Source organism: Phaseolus vulgaris, chromosome 5 (genome assembly GCF_000499845.2).
Source record: "Phaseolus vulgaris cultivar G19833 chromosome 5, P. vulgaris v2.0, whole genome shotgun sequence".
Classification (NCBI taxonomy): domain Eukaryota; kingdom Viridiplantae; phylum Streptophyta; class Magnoliopsida; order Fabales; family Fabaceae; genus Phaseolus; species Phaseolus vulgaris.
The window spans coordinates 6,810,676-6,834,266 of NC_023755.2; the positions used below are offsets into that span (position 1 = coordinate 6,810,676).

The 23,591-nt window shown below is 36.5% G+C and overlaps 1 protein-coding gene across 1 annotated transcript; it reads right to left on the bottom strand.

Moving 5' to 3' along the window:
* Nucleotides 1-3,604: 3,604 nt before the first annotated feature.
* LOC137835006 (nicotianamine synthase-like) lies at nt 3,605-4,753 on the bottom strand. The gene has a single exon (XM_068643300.1). The coding sequence runs from the start codon at nt 4,648-4,650 to the stop codon at nt 3,796-3,798; it is 855 nt and encodes a 284-aa protein (XP_068499401.1). The 5' UTR covers nt 4,651-4,753; the 3' UTR covers nt 3,605-3,795.
* Between the last annotated feature and the right edge of the window lie 18,838 nt (nt 4,754-23,591).

The following is a 23,591-nucleotide window of genomic DNA, read 5'->3' on the forward strand; positions in this document are numbered from 1 at the left end:
ACCTCCCCAGGTACACAAGTATTAATACACAAGTATTAAACATCCCTCCAAGCATCAAGTATTGAACACCTTTCCAAGCAACGAGTCTTAATCTCCCCCTGAGACCAAGACCTCTCAACAAGTGATAAAAATACTCTCGAAAAGAGATCAATTGAGATCAATTGTGAGTGCTCTAAATCTTCACACAATGAGATCAATTGTGAGTGCTCTAAATAACAAATATGAAATATTCAACATTTTGTGTGTGTAACATAGTTAGAACTTTATGTTGAATTTTGTATTTTAAACCTTGGTTAGATATTTGTCTTGTTGATTGTTAAATATTTTCATTTGAATATTATGACATAGTAATTATGAATATTTGCTGATAAAAAAAAATTATGAATATTAATTTGTTGTGAAAATATTAAGTAGAATTCATTCTTTTGAAAACATAGATGAAGTAGAGTCAATAGAAATTGAGAAAATAGGAGAATGAATGTTAGAGGCTACAACCAAGATAGTTAGTGCATTATTGTTACAAAAATACAGATCACATAGGCAGGAATTCACATAACACACAAAAACAACTCAAGGAGAGGCTCTACTTGGTAAGGTACAAATAGTAAGATCGGGTAAGTGACTAAAAGTATATTCTCATATGGTTTTGTGTTGAATTTAAGATCCAAAGTAAACATATGATGCATGGAAAGGATCAAGGAATTTTTTTTTCTTAAAAATGTTTTGAACCTGATAGCCAAACGACCAACCAAAAAACTCACATGAAAAATTTATCATTGAACCTTAACTGCTAATACACTTACCTTGAACCAAATACTGAAATCCTACCTTCCTCACTGATAGAAAGAGAACTAACCGTATGTATACCAAATCAGGGAAGTGAATCACAACAGTTGGTTATTTTTAAAAGAATGGAAAATGAGCAAAAAGGAAAAATTAGTGTTAAAAAAAATAGAAAAAAATTAGACTATAAGTCCAAGTGAAAAAGTTGACACCAATTGAGCAAAAATCTGCAATGCTTGATGAGGAAATGATAAGTGTTATATTTTAGTAATATTTCATATTAAAAGATAGACACTTATGAATTTTTATTGATAAAATAGTTATGATTCAACCCCTAATTTAAAAATTTAATTTTTTTTACATATTTTATGATTATAAGATGAATGAGAACGATTTATTCCCAAATTTGGGTTAATTTTAGGATTCTAGGATAAACGAATATGAAAGGGCTAAAGGAGAATGAACAAGACGAGGAGGGAAAGTTGGAACATTGGAAACTCGCTCAAAACTTGCCCAAGCAAGATCGCTTTAGAGAAACTCGCCCAAGCGAGTTCACTCCTGTGAAGTTGAGTTTTTTCTCGTCAAACTCGCTTAAGTGAGATGTCACTTAGCTCAAGCCCAATTAGGTTAAATAGAAGGCGTGAGACATAACCCTAGACATCATTGGGAGAATAGAGAGAGATAGAAAATTATAAAGGAGTCAACTGTCAAGGAGACAAATTCTGGATCTTCTTTTCTTTCTTTCCATCCTTGTAATGGCCAACATGAGTGGTTAATTCTTCCCTTTAAGAAAAAAATTGTGTACACCAAAAACAGTTTTGAAGAGGAATCCTCTTTATATATAGGTATAGATTATTATTAATATTATTTTAATTATAACTAGTATTATTAATATTAACAGTATAATTATTATGAACATTTTGAATATTATTATTATTATTAATATTAATAGTATTGTAATTATTATTGAATAGTATTGGCGCCAAGTTATCGACAAATAGTACTGAAAGATAATGTTTCACGCTCAATTATAGACGAATTTTGATTTTCACTCATTTTTGTTGAATTTTCAGATTTGTTAGTAAAATTCATCAGTAATTATCGACGAAAATAAATTCATCGATATTTACATTTGTCAGTAAAAATTGTCGATAATTTTCCTTCGATAAAGCAATCATTTCTTGTAGTGCCACTCCTAAATCTTTCGAAAAAAGACTGGTTTGGGTGAGATAGGCCTTAACATATGCCTCTGGAATAAAGGAGCTATCGTACTTTCCAAGACATGACAACTTCCATTTGTTAAGAAGTCGAGCCTTAATGACTTCTGTTGTGAAGGGGTGAAAACCAGCTAGGTTGCCACGCATATCTGCATTCAACACAACTTTGAAAGACATATGCTTATCACATCATGATTTCTTTTTGTGGAAGAACCTTGGATTAGGCCAATAACTTGGGATTGATTCTTGGTATGATTTTTTTTTGTGAGTGAGTTCGTAGGTACCTTTTGCGGTCAAGTACCTTGTACTGGTCGACTTGTATTCTTAATAGGTTTATCGAAACAATGGACTAGACTCAGCGACCTACTCTGTGTCTTGAGTTTTTTTCTTTCAAATTTTGCTCGAATCATGGTGTGATCCAATCTTGGTGTATTATAGTGAGCTATTATTGGATAGCCTACAACTCGCTTTGATGTTTATTCCATAGAAGTTTCAAGTCTTTGTCAAACTTGTTATGCATGATAATGACGACGTTCTAAACATTTTTTTCATTCTTCTAGAGAATAGACTCCATATATGATTTTAAGGCATCAATGGAAGACGAGTTCATCTCACGATATGATGATGTTGATGTTATAGTCTGACTTCTAGTGAGTACCATAAGAGTTGTGGTTTGAAAATAGTTTTACCCAAACTCAACAGTGGGCACCAAATGTTCTTACTAAGATTGGGCGAGAATCGTCCTTGGTGGGTTTAAAGAGGTTTTGAGGAAGTCGAGCGTTGATTGAGTTGAATCCTCTGAAGGATGGTAGCTGATCTTCTTTTAGAATTACCAAATGATGGTCCACTTGCAAAAGATTCTCTAACACTCAAGTTAGTAAGAGGTAAAAAAGTGTTTTAGAAATATTTATCGAGTAAATAAAAGATAGATTAAGTACGTACTTCTTAGAGAATCAACTACATTAATAAATTTTTGGGTCTATGTTAATATCCAAATATGAGTTGTTACCATTCAATCTATTATAACACCATCAGTTTTTCAAGTCAATTCATATTGTTTGGTTTCGTAGTTGGTTTTATATGTATATTAGGTGGTACAATTATCCTCTTCCAACTTCGTATATATTGTATGGACCATTCACTACTAGAAAATCATTAAATAAAAACTAATTTTAGAGATAAAAATATAATTAGTTACTATATCGACTAAATTAAAGATGTTATTTTAGAGACTAAAAAAATTATTGGTATCTAAAGTAGTTTCTAAATTTATAAATTATTTTCTAAATTGGTATCTAATTAGCTATTAAGGTCTTAGCTATCAACTATTTAGATTCTAAAATTGATAGCGAATTAGATACCAATTTATAAACTAGTTTTTAAATTTAGAAACTACTTTAATTAGATACCAATAATTTTTTAGTCTCTAATTTAATCAATATAATAACTAATTATTTCATCTCTAAAATTAGTTTTTTAGTTAATGATTTTCTTGTAGTGATTTAGAAATAGGTAATCTCAACTCCATATATATTATAGGGTAGTAGTACAATTATTCTTTTCCAAAAATAAATAAATAAATAAAATTTGTGCTTCATGAGCTGTTTATTGAGTGGAAATACTCTTTGTTTGTGAACAATAGCATATTTATTAGCACGTTTATAATTCTTACTAATACAACTCTTTTAATTTGCATAGAATAAAGTAACACAACAACAAACACACACATAGAAACTACATAGCACTTATCTTCTTCAAGTAGATAGAACTACAAGTTGGGGTGGTGGTGGTGAAACTAAGCTTTAGGCTTGCGAAGAAGAACTACCGAATTGATCACATCATTTGTGGGGTGAAAGATGGTAAGAACCTCAAAATTCACCATGTCAGGTTCCTCAAGAATAGGGTACAAGAAAGCTCTTGACCCTTTTGCACTTCTCACAAGCAAGATCCCTCCCTCCTTCATATACTTCCTTATGTGTCCCAAAATCTTCACTTTTGCTTCCCTATTCATGCCCACAAGTGCTGCCAAAAAGATGCAATCATATTGCCCCAACCTCTCTCTAACTTCCATGATGTCTTGTGTCACAAACTTCATCCTCTTCTCAAGTGCTGCATCAGAAGCAACAATCTTTCGAGCCACCTCGTTTGCCTTCTCATCAATGTCAAAGTTGTCAAAGTGTGTGGACTCCATGTGGTGAGTGGCCATTATGATGGAAGTGAGTGGCATTGGACCTGACCCTACAAAGGCCACTTTCTTTGCATTAACCATCCCATTTTCTTTGAGGATTTTGTTCTCCATGTGTGCTAGTTTCACATAGTTCCCATAGTAAGGGAAAAGGGTCACATTCTTGAAGGGCTCGGGTGTTAGGCTTATGAAGGTTGAGAACTCAAACTCTAAGAGTCCCTCGGCATGGCCACTAAGGTTAATGAGGCTGTCACGCATCTCTTTCACCTCTTGAGGCAAGGCCTCAATGTCAATGGATGAAGGGAGAGTGCAAAGTTTCACAAGACGAGTGAAAAGGCTATTCACTTGCTTGCAAGGCCTAAGGGATTCAAGTTTGGAGATGCTTTCATGAAGTTGCATAATCTGAGCTATGAGAATCTCTTCTGGTATTTGAGTCTCAATGTTGATGTTTTGGAAAGAAGCCATTGGGTTGAAATGATTTGAAAGATGAACTGGACTAAATTAATCACAACACTGAGGTTTTCTGTTTGCCTTGTGGAAAAAAGTGAGAAAGCTTAAACTATTTATAGCTTCATGGGCATGGATTGAAAGGTACAACCATTTGTTGGACAATTATTTAACTATGTTGTTCTGAAATCCATAACTAGTCAACTACAAAAGGGTGTTTCATGCCTTCAAATTAACCATGTAAACACCTGAATACATGATGGTGAAAGATAGGTGTTGTCTAATAATAATCTGAATATTTGGAATGATACAAAATTTTATGCATCACAAATAAAGACTCAAAATATGTCTAACTTGGCTTATTTCTTGCCTAAGCTAGCAATGTATTTACTATTTATTTGAATTGGGTAAATTCTTTTTAAAAATTTATTTAATTTGAAATATTAGGTTAGCTAAGTGGTTTTTTAATTTAGTAAGTCCTTTAATTTAAATATTATTATTGTTATTATTAATTACGTTTTTATTGTGGGTATATTATTAAGAAATTAATAAATTGAAATTTTTTACTAGAAATTATGTTAGTAATACATTGAATTTGGGTTTAGAATAATATTTTTAATAGTTTTTTATTCTTTAATGCGTGATACCGATTATAACATTTTCCTTATAGTTAATATATTAGTATATATACATAATAAAAGTCTTCTCCTATTCAATTACATACAGTTATATATAATAAATCTTTAATAATAACTACTTAAAAATTCACATGGGATTCCTTTTCATGTGTTTGATAGTGCAAGAAAATATGGATTGAATTCTTATTATTATTTGTTTTTTAATAAAATATTTTGATATTGTATTAGTCTTTTAAAAGCTGTATATATAAGTTTACATATATTAATTTATGTATACTTTTATTTTGGTTAGAGTAAGAATTTTGTTTTAAATATTATAATGGTTTTTTCTTGTTTAAGACCAGCATCTGTTTCTATTATATATGCACTATGATAGAAAAAATTTGTGGCCATAACCGTTTAGTACAATTTCATGGACATAACTAAACCTATAACCATAATACTGTGCATGTATACAAAAAAATATTGTGACATCATTGAATAAAAAATTGTCAATTTTTGGTAGTGAATCATCAAGCGTGTGGAAGTTGCTAGTCTCATTAATAATAAATTGAGGAAAATGAATAGAGATGGAATCTTAAGTTCTATTTGGTTCTTTTCACATTCTGTGTAGAATGAGAATGTTGAAGCATATCCGAAGCCTGCAATGTGTTCACACCAAGTCACTAACACTAAAAGATGAATATTAGTCTACATATTCCTCTGCAGCATGGAGCATGCAAGTCAACAATTGGAAATCTTTGAAAGTTCTTTTAATAAAATAAACTTAGGAATATATAACATAAAATAATCTGATAAATGTATAAAACTATTGTTTGATCACATGCTATGCTATATATTAATAGATATAAACTATGTTTTTTTGAGAATATTTCTAGCTCTTGTGAAGATTTAAAAAAATATATTAAATAATGTGTTCTGATCAGTAATCTTATGAACATTTTTCAGTATGGTTATGGTTATCTGAACAGGTTGTAGTAATTGCTGAATACATCTCAAATTTCTTTACTATTTTTCTGATCATTTTCATGCCACACACTTCTTCTACTTTTTGTAAGTTTTTTTTATCTTTTATTTATTTGATTCACTAAAAAATTATAATTTTTAATGACAAACACATGTAATATATGTAGTTATAAATCTATTTAATCTATGTCATACATAATTTTAGTGTTAATTTTAAATGAAATTAATTATAAATAGTATGCCTCATTATAGTCTATACCTATACTTTATACCAAGTATGAGAAATATAAAGCAAAAGAGACATAGAACTCAAAAATAACCTCAACTGCCCACCTTGCTAAAACTAGCTAAAAATGACTTAAATTTTAAGGACTAACCATGTCGCTCTATCAACAATTTTTTATTGAATACATACATACCAGAGGTTCAAGACACCATTCAAAGAATGAGAAACTCGTTGATGGTACCTTTAACCAGATCCAAGACCAAACCTAAACTTGTGGCAAGGAAAAGACTTCAGAATAAGACTCCTCTATTAAATAAACATTTATTCCTACGTCTCTAAATCTCGCTTACCAATGCAATTTAAACATTACCCAAAATAAGATTAACTGAAGTGGTCGCATCAAGAATTTTAAACTGCTCAAAATGTGGGAGAGAGAAGATTTACCGAGCTCACTCCTAACCGAGCGTAACATAGATTCCAAACTAGCCAAGCGACTTTGCATCCAAAGAACAGATAACTTGTCGACTCTTCTGAGACCCTGCACAAACAAAAAAGATTGCTCTCAACTTGAACTCCTTGTCTTTCCAGGTTGACCTTAGTAGCAATCTTGTTTCCAATCACCCTCCAAGTAGTGACATGAGCTGAAGGAAGAGCCTTAATCCTCCAGAAAAAGTTGTACATCCACGAATGTTCCTATGCTTTCTCTCCCCTTAATAAGCCGTAAGTAGATTTGATAGGAAACTCTACCAACTTGCAACCCTTCCAAACCCATTTGTTCTCAGTCTCCAAGACGAGGCTCTTACTAGATACAATATATAACATTTATCATTATATTACTATTAATAAAAAAAATTATTAAATTTTTTAAACTTGTTATGTTATTTTTTTGTCATAATATTTTTAATTTAAAAGTTATATACATATATATAATTTAGCATTCTTAATATATAATTAATACCCCATCAAACTATCTACTTCACTATAAATTCAAGAGAGGTCGCATATAATTTTTCAAAATACAACTTAAACATTAAGGTCGGAGATCAATGGTGCGAAGACCCAACTAAATTAAAAGTTAGAGTGAAGGAATATTCTTGATTGTCTTTCATTCATATTCTTTCTAGTTTGTCATACATTGCTCTCTGTTTTTTTTGGTTTAGCTTTTATTGTTTACACCTTTTCTTGCTTGTCTTTTTGTTCTTCTTAAAGTTGTGTGGAGACTTGTTCTTAAGTAAGTTGGTTTGCTGTGACATATTTCACTTGAAGCTACTCCATTCCACAAGCAAGGCTTGGTTGAGGACAGAATATTTTCTTGGAGTGGTTTGAGTGCTTTCTTGGGCATTTTCCAGCAACCTATATCTCACTGTTTTTAATTGTCTAACAAGTTTCTTTCACTGTTTTGTTTTCTGTTTTTGTGTATTTTCTGCTCATGGCTCATTTCTCTAGTGGAGAGTCCTCCAAACCGTGCTCACCACCAAAGGCAGCCCTTTATGAAGACTTAAAGAATGCCAAGCAATCCAATGTTCACTATCTTGAGGTGATAAGGAAGATGGAAGCACGGCTCCAAAGTTTGGAGTTAAACCGAGAAGAAATGCATCAAAACCGTCAGAGAAGAACTCCTCCTCCTATTCGGCATTCTTCAAGGCACTCCCATTCTTCTCATGGTTATTATGAAGACAATCCAAGGCCAAGACATCATCACCATGAAGAGAGGCGCCAACATGTGGCTGGCCCTTGTTCTCCTAATGTAAAACTTCCTAGTTTTAGTGGTGAAAGTGATCCCAATGTATACTTAGGATGGGAGGCTAAGGTTGAACAAATTTTTGATGTAAATGGGGTTAGGGATGAGCATAGGGTTAAGTTAGCTTCTTTAGAATTTTTGGACTATGCCATGCAATGGTGGCATCAATACCTCATGGACATTGACCTTCACAAGAGGCCGCCCGTGGTCTCTTGGAACGATTTGAAAGCATGTTTACGCGCTAGATTCGTACCCCCACACTTTAGGAAAGACCTTATGTTGAAACTCCAACGGTTTCATGAAGGCGCGCTAAGTGTGGATGATTACTTTAAACAACTAGACACGCTTTTAATTCGAGTTAATATGGATGAGAGTTTTTGTCGGCCAAAACGTGACACAAACCAACGAAAATTGATGAAAAAAACGTTGGTTATGCGTTGGCCAAGAAGCTGACAAGAAAAGAGCAGAAGCAAAGTTTATTTTATGTTGGGCAGGGAGAGCAACTAACATTGCGTGGGTCAAACTGACTTGAGACAGACATGGATATCGTTGACCTAGCAGACTTAAACATGGACAAAATATCGTCGGTCAAACTAACCCAGGTGTATCAGAAACACCATTATGCGTCGGTCAAGACGATGCAAAAGAAATAAAAACAAAGTGAAATTAGAATGGAAGCTAGAAAACAATTGAAAAAACAAAACTAGCATGGCCTAGTCCACACAAAAAAGGAAGTAAAAAAATAAAGATTATTAATAATTTGCATGTGGTAGAAAAATAAAGACTATATAATCAAACCTTATAAATATTTGAAATTTTACTTTAATAATTATCAAAATTAGATTTTCAAATTTCAAATGCTGTTAAAAATTATTAAAAACCTAAAACATTATTCATAAAAACAATTTGAAATTAATTAATTTGCCAAACCTATTATTTTATACCTAATTTTGTATTTCCTTTTTCTCCCACAAACAATAAAACAAAAACATAAAACAAAACAGTTATAAACAGTAAACTAAATCAAAACAAACCATTAAGATAAAATCATAAACATAAACGACAACGTTAACAAACAAACATAAAAAAAAAAAAACTCAAAATCTTAAACTAAAGTTTGAAATTTCTCAAATTTACCTTTCGCCAATTAAGATGGACAACAAAGTTGGAGTTGGAGCTGGTGGACCAGCGGTAGCGGTGGAGGAAATATCAACGGAGTAACTGGCGAGACTGCGGGGAAGGTAGTGCGGGGGTGGGACTTGGGGGCGGAGGAAACTTCGAGAGTAAAGAGAGAGAAGAGACCAAAATTAAGTTAGGTTTTTAATTTGGGGGAATTGTGTTAAAGATGGATGAAGTCTCTTCTCTACCTAGTGTTGTGTGTGTTTGATGTAGAAAAATAGCTAGTTTGCTTTGAAGTTTGTAATAGGTTTAGATGATCTTGTATGTAGGCTTGTAATTGTGTGAGGTTGCCTTTTGTTGTATGACCCATCCTAGATGCCTAACCAAGTCTAGATCAAGCACATGATGTGGTAAAATGGTTTTTGAAAAGCTTTTAAAAGTGCTCTTAAAAGTTTTAAATCAGTACAAAAAATAAATCTGTTTTATGGAGAAAGAATCGGTTTATTTCTTCTCTGTTAAAAGGCTTTTCTAAAATTCTGTTAGGGCACCACAGGTAAAGCTTAGTCAGTTATTTCAGTTAAAGCTGAGCTGGCCTGTTTGCTATATTTTAATCTGTTTCACTGTGAAAGAACAGGTTTATTCTTTGGTCAGCTGCAAGGTTTTTCACAAGTTAGTTAGGGCACCAAAGGTACAACTCAGACAATTATTTCAGTTAGCTGAGTTGGCGGTTTTCACAAAATAAATCTGTTAAGTTCAAAAATGAATCTGTTGTTTTCATAACTGCTTTTCAATTGTTTTTTGAAAAGAAGTTAGAAACTGTTTTCTATATAAAGAAAAGTCTCTCTCACATGAAAAGGGCTGAGCAACTACGTTTTTGACAGAGATCAAACATTTTCAATGTGAGAAGAAGGATTGAAAGATTTTTTGAAAGGTTTTCCAAAGAGATTTTCAAGTGTGCTTGTTCTAGGAAACCTTTGATCTTGGTGAAGGTGTTGGTACAGTTCTGCAGCAAATTGAACTACTGGTTTTGAGTTCTTGCATCTTCTTTTCAGGTGTAATCTTTCCTTTATTCTGGTTTGTAAAGGTGTAAGTGTTAGTCACTCCTTGATAGGGTTTCTTGGAGTGCAAGGTGTGCTGAAATAGGGTTTTTCAGCTTTGGTTGTGTTGTTCTTGTAGTGTTCAAGAACTGCTGTGTTTGTAAGTGTTTGGTACTTTTTTTAGTGGATTCCACCTTGGGGTAAGGTGAGACTGGACGTAGCTCTGTATGAGTGAACCAGTATAAAAACTTGTGTGTCTTTTCTTCTCATCCCTACACTCATTTCTGGTTTTGCTTAATTCTGTCAAGAACTAAATCTGTTCTTTTGAAATTGAATCTGTTAATTCTGGGTTTAAGTAAAAACTGTTCTTCCTGATTTGTTAAAGCTTTCTAATCACAAACAAGGCAGTTGTATATGATGGTTTAAGTGATCTGTGAACAAACAGTCTATTCATTAAAATCTGAGAAAGAATCATTCTCCTTAGAATCGTGTGTTGAGTAAATTTGTTTGATTTCTAAGCATAGCTGTATCCTTCATCCTCATAATATTCAGCTGATCTGACTCTGTTATAATCCTCTGTTGATCACAATGTTATATTGAACAAGTTCAAATTGTGTTAGACTGCTCTGAAGAATCAATCTGTTTCATGTAAAAACAATCTGTTCTTTTTGCCTCTGGTATACTGAAAATTGTGTGTTCTTGCGAAAATTTTATAAGCTCAATTCACCCCTCCCCTCTTGAACTTAGACACTAATAGACCCAACAATTGGTATCAAGAGCTAGGGATTGTATTTTGCTCAAGTGTATGCATGATGTCTGAGTTGAAAATGCCTTTTGCTGAAGGTGCGTCTATTAATAGACCTCCTATGTTTGGTGGTTTTAACTATGCTTTCTGGAAAATCTGGATGAAGATCTTTATGGAGTCTATTGACATGGGAATCTGGGATGCAGTGGTCAGTGGACCTTTTATACCTATGCAGGTTGTCAAAGATGAAACAATAAAGAAGCCTTGGTCTAAATGGAGTGAAACCGAGAAGAAGAAGACCCAATATGACTCCTTATCCAAGAATATCATCACCTCTGCACTGAATATAGATGAGTTCTTTAGAGTCTCTCAATGTAACTCAGCAAAGGAGATGTGGGATGTACTAGAGGTGACTCATGAAGGAACTGATGATGTGAAACGGGCAAGGAAGCACTCACTAATTCAGGAGTACGAGCTGTTCAGAATGCAATCAGAAGAAAGTATTGCAGATGTGCAGAAACGATTTACACACATTGTAAATCACCTCACTGTCCTTGGTAAAGTCTTTGACAAGGAAGAGCTTAACATAAAGGTGCTAAAATGTCTTGATAGGAGCTGGCAGCCTAAGGTAACAGCAATCTTAGAATCCAGAGATTTATCCAAGATGTCCACTGCTGCACTTTTTGGAAAGCTGATAGAGCATGAAATAGAGCTGAAAAGATTGAAAGAACAAGAAACTGTGGAGAAGAAGGCCAAAGGAATTGCTCTGAAAACTACCATGGAACATGATACAAGTGAGGAAGAAGTTGATCCTGAACATGATGAGACCGTGAGTCTGCTCACCAGAAAATTCAGCAGGTTTCTTAGAAAGAAAAACCGTGACAGAACTCAACAAAGAAAGAGGTACTCCAAACAACCTAATGATTCAAATTCTTCCAATTACACGTGCTTTGGATGTGGTAAACCAAGTCATATAAAAGGTGATTGTCCAAACAATCAAAATAAAGAAAAATCAGCAAGCAAGAAGAGTGACAAAGGCAAAGGTAGAAGAGCATACATCTCATGGGAAGAAAATGATGTATCCTCATCCAGTAATTCCTCAACTGAAAGTGAAGAAGCAAATCTGTGCTTCATGGTGAATGATAAAGAATCCAACTCTGACTCAGTAAGTAATTTTTCCACTGATTCTGAAAACTATGATCAGTTGTTAATAGCTTTTAAGGAAACACATGATGAAGCAAACAGGTTGGCTATAATGTGCAACAGATTGAATAGAATAAATAGGGTACTTGAACCTAGGTCAAAGCTCTTGAAGAAGAACTGCACAAAGCTAAAACTGAATTGGTTAGCCTTGAATTAACATGTTTGCATGCATCAATTAAATCCTGTGATAATTGTAAGAAAACTGGAAAAACAGGTTGAATATTTGTTAAAAACTCTTTCAAATTTCACTAAAGGAAGAGAAAATCTTGAAACCTTATTAGGTTCACAGAATGCTGTTTTCAATAAAAATGGTCTAGGATATAATCCTGGAATGAAAAGTAATGTGAAAAAGCTGTCTAGTTTTTTTGTTCCTTCCAAAACAGGTTTTTCCTCTCTTAGTTATTCAAAAACAATGCATACTGCAACATGTTTTTATTGTATGAAGTCTGGTCATGTATCTAGAACATGTAAAGCTAGGAGGTACCTTGTTCCTAAAGGATTGGCCAAATGGCTTCCTAAGGAAAGGTATTAATCATGCTGGACCCTAAACTAAAGGGGTACCATATGTGCTAAATCTGTTTTGTTGCAGAAAAACAGCAGGAAAAACCAGTGGTACCTTGACAGTGGCTGGTCAAAGCACATGACTGGTGATGTGACTCAGTTCATAAATCTAAAACTCAAAGCTGAAGGGCATGTCACATATGGGGATAACAATAGAGGAAAAATTCTTGGAGGAGGAGATGTTGGTACTAAAGACTCAACCACTATTGAGAATGTATTGTATGTTGAAGGGCTAAAACATAGTCTTCTAAGCATTAGCCAACTGTGTGACAAGGGATACAAGGTCAATTTCGAAGCCAACACTTGTACAATTTCAAATGAAATTTCTGGTAAGGTGTTGTTCACTTGAAAAAGGGTAAACAACATCTATCTCTTAGACATTATAAAGAGTTGTTCTGAAAATGAGTGTTTGTTGTCTAAAAATGATGATTCATGGCTGTGGCATAGGAGGCTAGCTCATATTCACACAAATCATTTGAATAAGCTAAAGTCTAAGGAACTTGTTTCTGGTTTACCAAACATAAAATTTCAAAATAACAGATTGTGTGATGCTTGTGTAAAGGGAAAACAGATTAGAACTACCTTTAAATCAAAAGATATGGTTTCTTCAAATAAAGTTTTGGATGTTTTGCATATGGACTTGTTTGGACCATCTAGGACTGCTAGCTTAGCTGGAAATTACTATGCTTTGGTGATTGTTGATGACTTTTCAAGATATACATGGACCTTGTTTCTTGCTTCTAAAAATGATGCATATAAAGCCTTTAAGAAACTAGCTAAGGTTTTGCATAATGAAAATGAAAATAGGATAAAACAGATTCGTAGTGATCATGGGGGAGAATTTCAAAATGCAAAGTTTGATAAATATTGTGAAAAACATGGGATCATACATAGTTATTCTGCTCCTAGGACACCCCAACAAAATGGTGTTGTTGAAAGAAAGAATAGATCACTAGAAGAGTTAGCTAGAACTATGCTAAATGAATCTGGTTTACCTAAATACTTTTGGGCTGATGCTGTATACACTGCTTCTTATGTGCTTAACAGAAAATTGATTAGACCAATTCTTAAGAAAACTCCCTATGAATTAGCTAAAGGTAGGAAGCCTAGCATTAGTCATCTTAGGGTGTTTGGCTGCAAATGCTTTTTTTAAATAATGGTAAAGATAATCTGGGGAAATTTGATCCTAAATCAGATGAAGGAATACATATTGGATATGCTATAAATGGTCATGCTTATAAAGTGTATAACAAAAGATTGCTTGCAGTTGAAGAATCTATACATGTTGTATTTGATGAAACAGATTTTTCTGTGCCCAAATCTGTTCTGGATGAACCTGGTATGGATGATTTAAGAACCATTATGCAACAGAATCAATATAGTGAGCTTGATGCAACTAATTTAAATTCTATCAAAGAATCTACTGTGAATGCAGGACTGCCTAAAGAATGGAATACTCCAATGGATCTCACTCTTGACAATGTAATTGGTAAAATTGAGAAAGGAGTCTCAACAAGGAATTCACTCAACAATTTCTGCATAACAGTGGCTTTTGTGTCACAGATTGAGCCTAAAAGCCTGGAAGAAGCACTGCAAGACAGCAATTGGATAACAGCAATGCAGGAAGAGCTGAACCAGTTTGAATACAATGAAGTGTGGACTTTGGTTCCAAGAAAGCATGAGATGAACATCACAGGAACCAAGTGGGTGTACAGGAACAAGATGGATGAACATGGAGCTATCACTAGAAATAAAGCAAGGCTGGTTGCTAAAGGTTATAACCAAGAAGAAGGTATTGATTTTGGTGAAACCTATGCACCAGTAGCACGTCTTGAAGCTGTCAGATTACTTCTAGCATTTTCTAGCATACAAGGTTTCAAGCTGTTTCAAATGGATGTCAAGAGTGCATTTCTAAATGGCTAAATCAATGAAGAGGTGTTTGTATCTCAGCCTCCAGGGTTTGAAGATCACAAAAAACCAGAACATGTGTACATGCTTAAGAAGGCCTTATATGGATTGAAGCAAGCACCTAGGCAATGGTATGAAAGGCTAAGCGAATTTCTGCTCTCTCAAGGATATAGCCGTGGCAATTCTGATAAAACTCTCTTTATAAAGAAAAAAAGAGAAGACATTATACTTGTGCAAGTCTATGTAGATGATATTATCTTTGGATCCACAAATGAAGAGATGTGTGAAGACTTTGTGAAAACCATGAAAAGTGAGTTTGAGATGTCAATGTTAGGAGAAATGAATTTCTTCCTTGGACTACAAGTTAAGCAACTCAAGGATGGAATTTTCATAAGCCAAGAAAAATACTGCAAGGAACTGCGTAAGAGGTTTGATATGGATCAATGCAAAGCAATCATCACTCCTATTTCAACAAGCTGCCAGCTGGATCAAGATTTTGCAGGAAAATCAGTGGATCAAACCAAGTATAGGGGTTTAATTGGTTCCTTATTATACTTAACTGCTAGCAAGCCTGACATTATGTTTGTTGTGTGTTTATGTGCTAGATATCAATCTGATCCAAAGGAATCACACTACAATGCAGCAAAGAGAATTCTGAAATATTTGCAAGGATCTAAGGATGTTGGATTATGGTATCCTAACAAGGTATCTTTAAATTTAACTGGTTTTTCAGATTTTGACTTTGCAGGTTGTAAGGTGGATAGAAAAACCCAAGTGGAACTTGTCACATGCTTGGATCAAGTCTAATCTCTTGGCATTGCAAGAAACAAGCTTGTGTTGCTCTCTCCACAGCAGAGGCAGAATACATAGCTGCTGGAAGTTGTTGTGCTCAAACCTTATGGTTAAGGCAACAGCTAAGTGATTTTGGAATTTTGTTAAAAAAGATACCTATAAATTGTGATAATACTAGTGCCATAAATCTGTCTAAGAATCCTGTCATGCACTCAAGGACTAAACATATTGAAATTAGACATCACTTTCTAAGAGAACATATAGCTAATGGAACTTGTGATATAAAATTCATTGGCACTGAATTTCAATTGGCTGATCTATTCATTAAACCTCTTGCTAAAGACAGGTTTTATTTTCTTCTAAATGAATTGGGAATCATTAGCTTAAATTGTCCTCTGCAGTAAGATTTCAATCTGTTGTTTTATTGTTTAACATGTTTTGTTCCCTGTTTCAGAATTACAGCTGTGACTAGGAAAGAGAAAGATTTACTTTTCTCTCTCTCACTTTATCTTTGACTGCTTTTTCGGTTATTAACCAGCAAGCCTATGGCAATTAGTGTGTGGGTATCCTAATTGATTGGATATTGTGTAGGTGCAACAGATTTGGTTTGCCAAAATCAGGTTCCAAGATATTCTTACTGAATCAACACCTGAACGTGCTGCACCATAGGAATAAAATCTGAAGCATATCTGATGGATTTGATTTTTCTTCAAAACCCATAATTCCTAAAATCTGATCAAATCGTTCTTCTTTAAAATTTATGATTTTCAAAATTTAATTTAAAGATGCTATATAAACCTAGCACAAATCAATTTCTTTTCCTCACACTTTCTCATTTGTGCTATAAGCTGTCCAGGTTCACACTTGCTTCACCACAGGTTTCGTTTCTGTTCTGAGTGTTAATCTGAACTGCAATTTTTTTTTCTCTAGCTGGAATTGTATATTAATAAACTGGTGCAGGTAAAAACAGATTGAGCATGGCATCCTCATCACACAGAAAGAAGAAATCCAAGGAGCAATCCAGCAGCAACCAAGGTATTATGGAGAAATGGTTTGTTGGAGACTCTGAAGCAATGACAAGGTTCATCCATGAGACAAGCAGAAAGCAAGTCAATGCGCCCAAAGTGCTGGAATTTTCTTGGTTGAGAGAAGAAAATCTGACTGAAGCAAAAACCTTGCTCAAGCATCAAAAGCTGAAGAACTTCCTAGAAATGACTGGAAATGTCTATCCAGACTTGGTGAAAGTCTTCTACAACAACTTGGTTCAAGATGGAAAAAATTTGGTCTCCCATGTGAAAGGTGTGAAGCTGAAGATTACAAGAGAAATATGGAGTAATGTGGGAGGAATCAAAGGAATCAAGTACTCTGGAATGAAGGTAAGCAAAGGTAACACTGCTGGAATTCAGGGATTCAACAAGATGCAGTTTTACAGAAGTTGTGTGAGAAACCCTGCTGAACCAGTGGCTAGATTCCATGCTGAAAATCTCACAATCATTCCCAGACTCCTTGCCTACATCATTGCTTGGCAGCTTACTCCAAGAGGAAGTAATCATGCAACTCTCCATGAAGAAGATTTGATTCTGCTGTACTGTATCATGAACCAACTCAAGTAAGGCAGCAAGTGAAATAGACAACTCCACTCTCTTGAAGATGGGCTTTCAAAAGGAAGATGACATCTGGGTATTTAGAAGGACTGCTGCAAACAGAGCTGAAAATGAAGCAGCTGATCCAGAAAATGAAGAAGAAAATGCTGATGGAGTGCAGAACATGGATGCATCACCAGTGCACTCTGCTGGACATTAAGATGTTGCTGCTACAAGCCAAAATGCAATGGTTGCATATGAGGCACCTGAGTACAGAGGTGAACCTCTGTCTATGTTTGAAAGACAAGTGCTAAGCAGGCTGGACACACTCACATATGAGCAGAAGGCACACTATGAAATGACTTACGCCAGGTTTCAACACTTGGATGACCAACTTGAAGGAGTTCAAGTGCAGCTAGTTGAGCTCTACTACAATGACAAGTGATCCTATATCTAAGTCTTTAGCTTTCATATGTTGAACATTTTGGAATTAATCTGTTTGTCTTTATTCTGCACTGGTTTTTAGTTAATTTCATTGAGGTTTGTAATAGAACTTAATACTGGAGTTATAGTTTAAACTGCTATGAATGGCTTGTATGTTTTATCCCATGCTTTATTCTGTTTGATGAATCCAAAGGGGGAGAAGAACAGCCACAGAAAGCTACATGGTACATGAAGGTAGCACAAAACTCACAACTGCTCTATTATGGTTTTATGTCTAAAAATTTTGTGCAGGTTTTGGCAGCTAGTCTAATACAGATTGTGATCATCAAACTATGCTGTGCAAAGGGGATTTGTCTCCATCAAACAGGGGGAGATTGTTGAAGATGGATGAAGTCTCTTCTCTACCTAGTGTTGTGTGTGTTTGATGTAGAAAAATAGCTAGTTTGCTTTGAAGTTTGTAATAGGTTTAGATGATCTTGTATGTAGGCTTGTAATTGTGTAAGGTTGCCTTTTGCTGTATGACCCATCCTAGATGCCTAACCAAGTCTAGATCAAGCACATGATGTGGTAAAATGGTTTTTGAAAAGCTTTTAAAAGTGCTCTTAAAAGTTTTAAATCAGTACAAAAAATAAATCTGTTTTATGGAGAAAGAATCGGTTTATTTCTTCTCTGTTAAAAGGCTTTTCTAAAATTCTGTTAGGGCACCACAGGTAAAGCTTAGTCAGTTATTTCAGTTAAAGCTGAGCTGGCCTGTTTGCTATATTTTAATCTGTTTCACTGTGAAAGAACAGGTTTATTCTTTGGTCAGCTGAAAGGTTTTTCACAAGTTAGTTAGGGCACCAAAGGTACAACTCAAACTGTTATTTCAGTTAGCTGAGTTGGCGGTTTTCACAAAATAAATCTGTTAAGTTCAAAAATGAATCTGTTGTTTTCATAACTTCTTTTCAATTGTTTTTTGAAAAGAAGTTAGAAACTGTTTTCTATATAAAGAAAAGTCTCTCTCACATGAAAAGGGCTGAGCAACTACGATTTTGACAGAGATCAAACATTTTCAATGTGAGAAGAAGGATTGAAAGATTTTTTGAAAGGTTTTCCAAAGAGATTTTCAAGTGTGCTTGTTCTAGGAAACCTTTGATCTTGGTGAAGGTGCTGGTGCAGTTCTGCAGCAAATTGAACTACTGGTTTTGAGTTCTTGCATCTTCTTTTCAGGTGTAATCTTTCCTTTATTCTGGTTTGTAAAGGTGTAAGTGTTAGTCACTCCTTGATAGGGTTTCTTGGAGTGCAAGGTGTGCTGAAATAGGGTTTTTCAGCTTTGGTTGTGTTGTTCTTGTAGTGTTCAAGAACTGCTGTGTTTGTAAGTGTTTGGTACTTTTTTTAGTGGATTCCACCTTGGGGTAAGGTGAGACTGGACGTAGCTCTGTATGAGTGAACCAGTATAAAAACTTGTGTGTCTTTTCTTCTCATCCCTGCACTCATTTCTGGTTTTGCTTAATTCTGTCAAGAACTAAATCTGTTCTTTTGAAATTGAATATGTTAATTCTGGGTTTAAGTAAAAACTGTTCTTCCTGATTTGTTAAAGCTTTCTAATCACAAACAAGGCAGTTGTATATGATGGTTTAAGTGATCTGTGAACAAACAGTCTATTAATTAAAATCTGAAAAAGAATCATTCTCCTTAGAACCTTGTGTTGAGTAAATTTGTTTGATTTCTAAGCATCGTTGTATCCTTCATCCTCATAATATTCAGCTGATCTGACTTTGTTATAATCCTCTGTTGATCACAATGTTATATTGAATAAGTTCAAATTGTGCTAGATTGCTCTGAAGAATCAATCTGTTTCATATAAAAACAATCTGTTCTTTTTGCCTCTGGTATACTGAAAATTGTGTGTTCTTGCGAAAATTTTATAAGCTCAATTCACCCATCCCCTCTTGAACTTAGACACTAATAGACCCAACAAATTGAACACAAGACAACGAAATTTCGCTATATATTAAAGACTTTGTGTCAGTCAAGTCTAACGTAAAAGGACGAAAACATGGAAACACACTTCGCATCGACCCCATGCGTCGGTCTAGGTAACACAACATTATTATTATTATTCACTTTCTTTTCACGTCCTTCATGCGTCAGTTGATCTATGCAACATCTTCTTTGCGTCGATTTTTTGTGGGTTTGACCGACGAAATTCACATCCTACTCTTGTCAATGCAAATATTACGAAGCTAATATCCCTAGCTAAATGCTAAAAAACCATTGCGTAACTTAAAGGAAACCCAAAAAAAAAGTGGTATAATAGAATAAATTATCACTGTTGTACTTGGGTTTCAAAAAGAGCCTATCTGAAACTACGTTTTAGGTTAAGCATGTTGGTGCTGAAATCTTAATCATTGTTTTGTACGTAATGTAGCCCTACTTCAAGACTTTAAGCAATAAATGAAAGATGTATTTGAGACATTTGATCTTCATCTTATGATTTATTTTTTGGGGATGGAGATCACCCGAAAGAATACCGAGATCTTTGTTTATAAAAAATGTGTACCAGCGGTAAGGGTCGTATGACTGATGTCATGCCTCGGTTCCCATCATTGGGCCGACTGAAGTTAGCCAAGGCCCACATTCGTTGGGCCGACCGATAACTCAAGTCCAATTACGCTCAACCAAGGTCAGCGAAGCTAATCCGTTATTAGGAGCTAGGTAATGCAGTCCTAAACACGATCCAACTCCTTAACCTGACCCAATAGGGAAAGCCCACAAAGGTAATATAAATAACACATATTCTAAGAATCAGGTACGTCATCATATACAGTGCTCTGAGAACTAAGTACCGAACGTCTTTACTTACTTGAGCGTCGAAGTGCCTTCTGTAGGTACCCTCCGAGTCTGGATTACGAGAAGACCGAGAGCCGAGGCTACGAAGGAAAAATGGAGGAAGGGATCTTGAGAATAGTACATCCGATCGATAAAAGGAGATAGAATAATCCTCTCAATAGTTCTCTAGGCCCTAACCCTCACACGAGAACAGTTGGCGCCCACTGTGGGGCCGAGAGAAATCGAGTTTTAGACACTAGTAGATGGTATCAACTTGAAGCATGACAAGCGAGAGGATGACCGAAGTTGACTAGACCATGTTGTTGTTGTCTTTGTATAGAGAGATGGACGAGCTGAGAAGAAGGAATGAAGAAGTGAGCAGAAAGAACGAGCAGCAGATCCAAGCTCTTCGTAGGGAGAACGAGGATATGAAAAGGAAGCTGATTGAGGGAGGATCATCCGTTGTGCCGACTAATCTTGTTGGTAGGTCGTTTACCTCCCCTTCTAACCCGAGAAAGGTTTAGGAGACCAAGGACAAGGCCCCCACACAGGAGATGGATGGAGAGTCCTGTCGTAACAAGTCGGTCTGCACGACCTGTACCATGGATATCGTGCGCCGACACCCGTTTACCGATTCTATCATCGGGGTACCACTGCTGAACAAGTGGAAAGGCTTAAATAGGGATCGCAGGTGAGAAGGTCGGTACAAAAGGCTACATTGAGCTTTACACCACCTTTGACAAGGGGAAGAACAACAAGACCATCAAGATCAGATACTTGGTGATTGACGGTAACACCTCGTATAACATCCTCCTCGGACGACCGTCCATCAACTGGCTGATGGAGATCGTCTCAACACCCCATCTGGCAATGAAGTTCTCTTGATCTTCAGGGGACATTCTCACGGTGCACGTGGATCAAAGGGTTGCACGAGAATGTTATGTCGAGAGCCTTAGGGTGGAGCCGTTGTGCAGTGACTGGTCCTCTAAGCGCAAATCCTCTCGAGAATAGAAATCTCCTCGTAGAGAAGACCAACCTATGCCAATGAAGCATACAGTCTCTCTAGGATAGGCTGGAGGCCAGAGAAGAGTTGCGCCGAGTGCCTCTTCTAGACGAAGAACACAATATATTTGTCGGCAAAACCATAGTAGCTGTCGAGGTCGAGGTCAAGTTGATGCATGCCACACTAAAGCAGAACGTAGACCTTTTTTCATGGACGACATCCGATATGTCGGGGGTAAGTCTAGATATCATGATGCACAAGCTTTTAGTGTTCAAGGAAGCGCTCCCGGTCGCGCGAAAGAAGAGAAACCATGGCGAGGAGATTTCTCCGCTGAGCTCACACCTCTGTCGGACCTCTCGGCCGGATGGACGTTGTACGTGGACGACTCCTTAAACAAGACCGCATGTGGAGCAGGAGTCGTTCTAGAGGGACCTGGTGATCTCCTCTTAGAGCAAGCTCTCAAGTCTGGGTTTAGGGCCACCAATAACCAGGCCGAGTACGAAACTCTCCTTGCTGGGTTGAACCTAGCGTATGACATGAGTGCTCGCGAGGTAACTTGAGTGACTCTCAAGTTATGATCGGTCAGATCACTGGGGAATTTGAAGTGAAGGAGCCTTTTCTCCAAAGGTATTATCACACGGTTTGCAAAAACATCACTCGGTTCCAAAAGGCAACACTAGAGCATATTCGCCAACAAGAGAACAAACGTGTTGATGTGCTGTCTCGGCTATTAACAACCAAGAAGAAGAGCCACCATAGGCCAGTCATGCAAATCTGGCTAAGACAACCTAGCGTGGTAGAGGCTGAATGCCTAGCGGTCACCAACACCGAGACCGAGACTTAGAGGACCCCGATCGTTCAATATCTTGAACACGGCACATGCAAGCCCGAAGAGGAGAAAGCCATGAAGCAGTAGTGTTCAAGGTACAACATAATCAACTAAGATCTATACCGAGGGGCTACTCGACCCCGTTGCTGAAGTGCGTCACCAAGGACCAGGCCAAGTATGTCCTCAAGGGAATCCACAAGGGGGTATGTGGCAGTCACTCGGGCGCCCGGATGATGGCTGCCAAAGTCCTCAGGGTCGGTTACTATTGGTTGAATATCCAAGGAGACTGCACAGAATATGTGAAGAAATGCGACAAGTGTCAGGAGTTCGGTCCCCTGCACCACCTGAAGCCATAAGTGTTACACAGCATGACATCCCCATGGTCATTCGCCATCTGGGGGATGGACATCATCGGTCCCTTTGCTCTAGGAAAGGACATACAAAATTCCTCCTAGTCGGATTCGATTATTTCACCAAATAGATCGAGGCCGAGCCACTCGCATCAAACTCCGCCAAGAACATGCAAAACTTTGTGTGGCGAAGTATCGTGTGTTGGTTTGGCGTGCCACACACAATAATAACTGACAACAGCCGACAATTCATCGACCAAGGACTTCAATCCTTCTACGATGACCTCAGTATCAAGTCCATAACATCCTTGGTCGAGCACCCCCAGACCAATGGATAAACCGAGGCTGCCAATAAGATCATCTTGAACGAACTGAAGAAGCGACTCGGAAAAGCAAAAGGCCGATGGGCTGAAGAACTGTTAGAAGTCATGTGGGCATATTGTTGCTCCCTCAGACGTCCATCCAAGAGACACCATACAACCTAACGTATGGGACCGAAGCCATGATCCCGGTCGAGGTAGGTCGAGACAGAGAAGACATGACTAACCTTATGAAAGTCGAAACACAACAACTTAGGAGGATGAGAACCATTCGGGTCTTGGAGCAAATGTCTGAGTAATAGTGTGGTGTTTCGACACTATTGGACCACTATTTATAGCCCCCAAGGGTATCGAGAGGCGAAACGTCGCAACCATCTTAACCGTTAGAACTTTTCAATCCAACGATCTTCGTCAGCTCTCGCCCAAAAAAACCCCTCATCAATGCGAGTCACGTCACGCGTCGCCTAACGTCACGTCAGACATCGAGAACCCCAATCGTCACACCAAGTTAAGAAGCCCGACCAAAAATCACTCTCAAAAGACTCTTCAAATTAACCATCCTCGAGCCTGGGGAGCAAGTGTACCAGTAAGGGTCATACGACTGATGTCACGCCTCGGTTCCCATCATTGGGCCAACCGAAGTTAGCCAAGACACACGTTCGTTGGGTCGACCGATAACTCAA

Excerpts from the sequence above, each read along its gene's own strand:
- LOC137835006 (XM_068643300.1), bottom strand. The coding sequence starts at position 4,650 with ATGGCTTCTTTCCAAAACATCAACATTGAGACTCAAATACCAGAAGAG.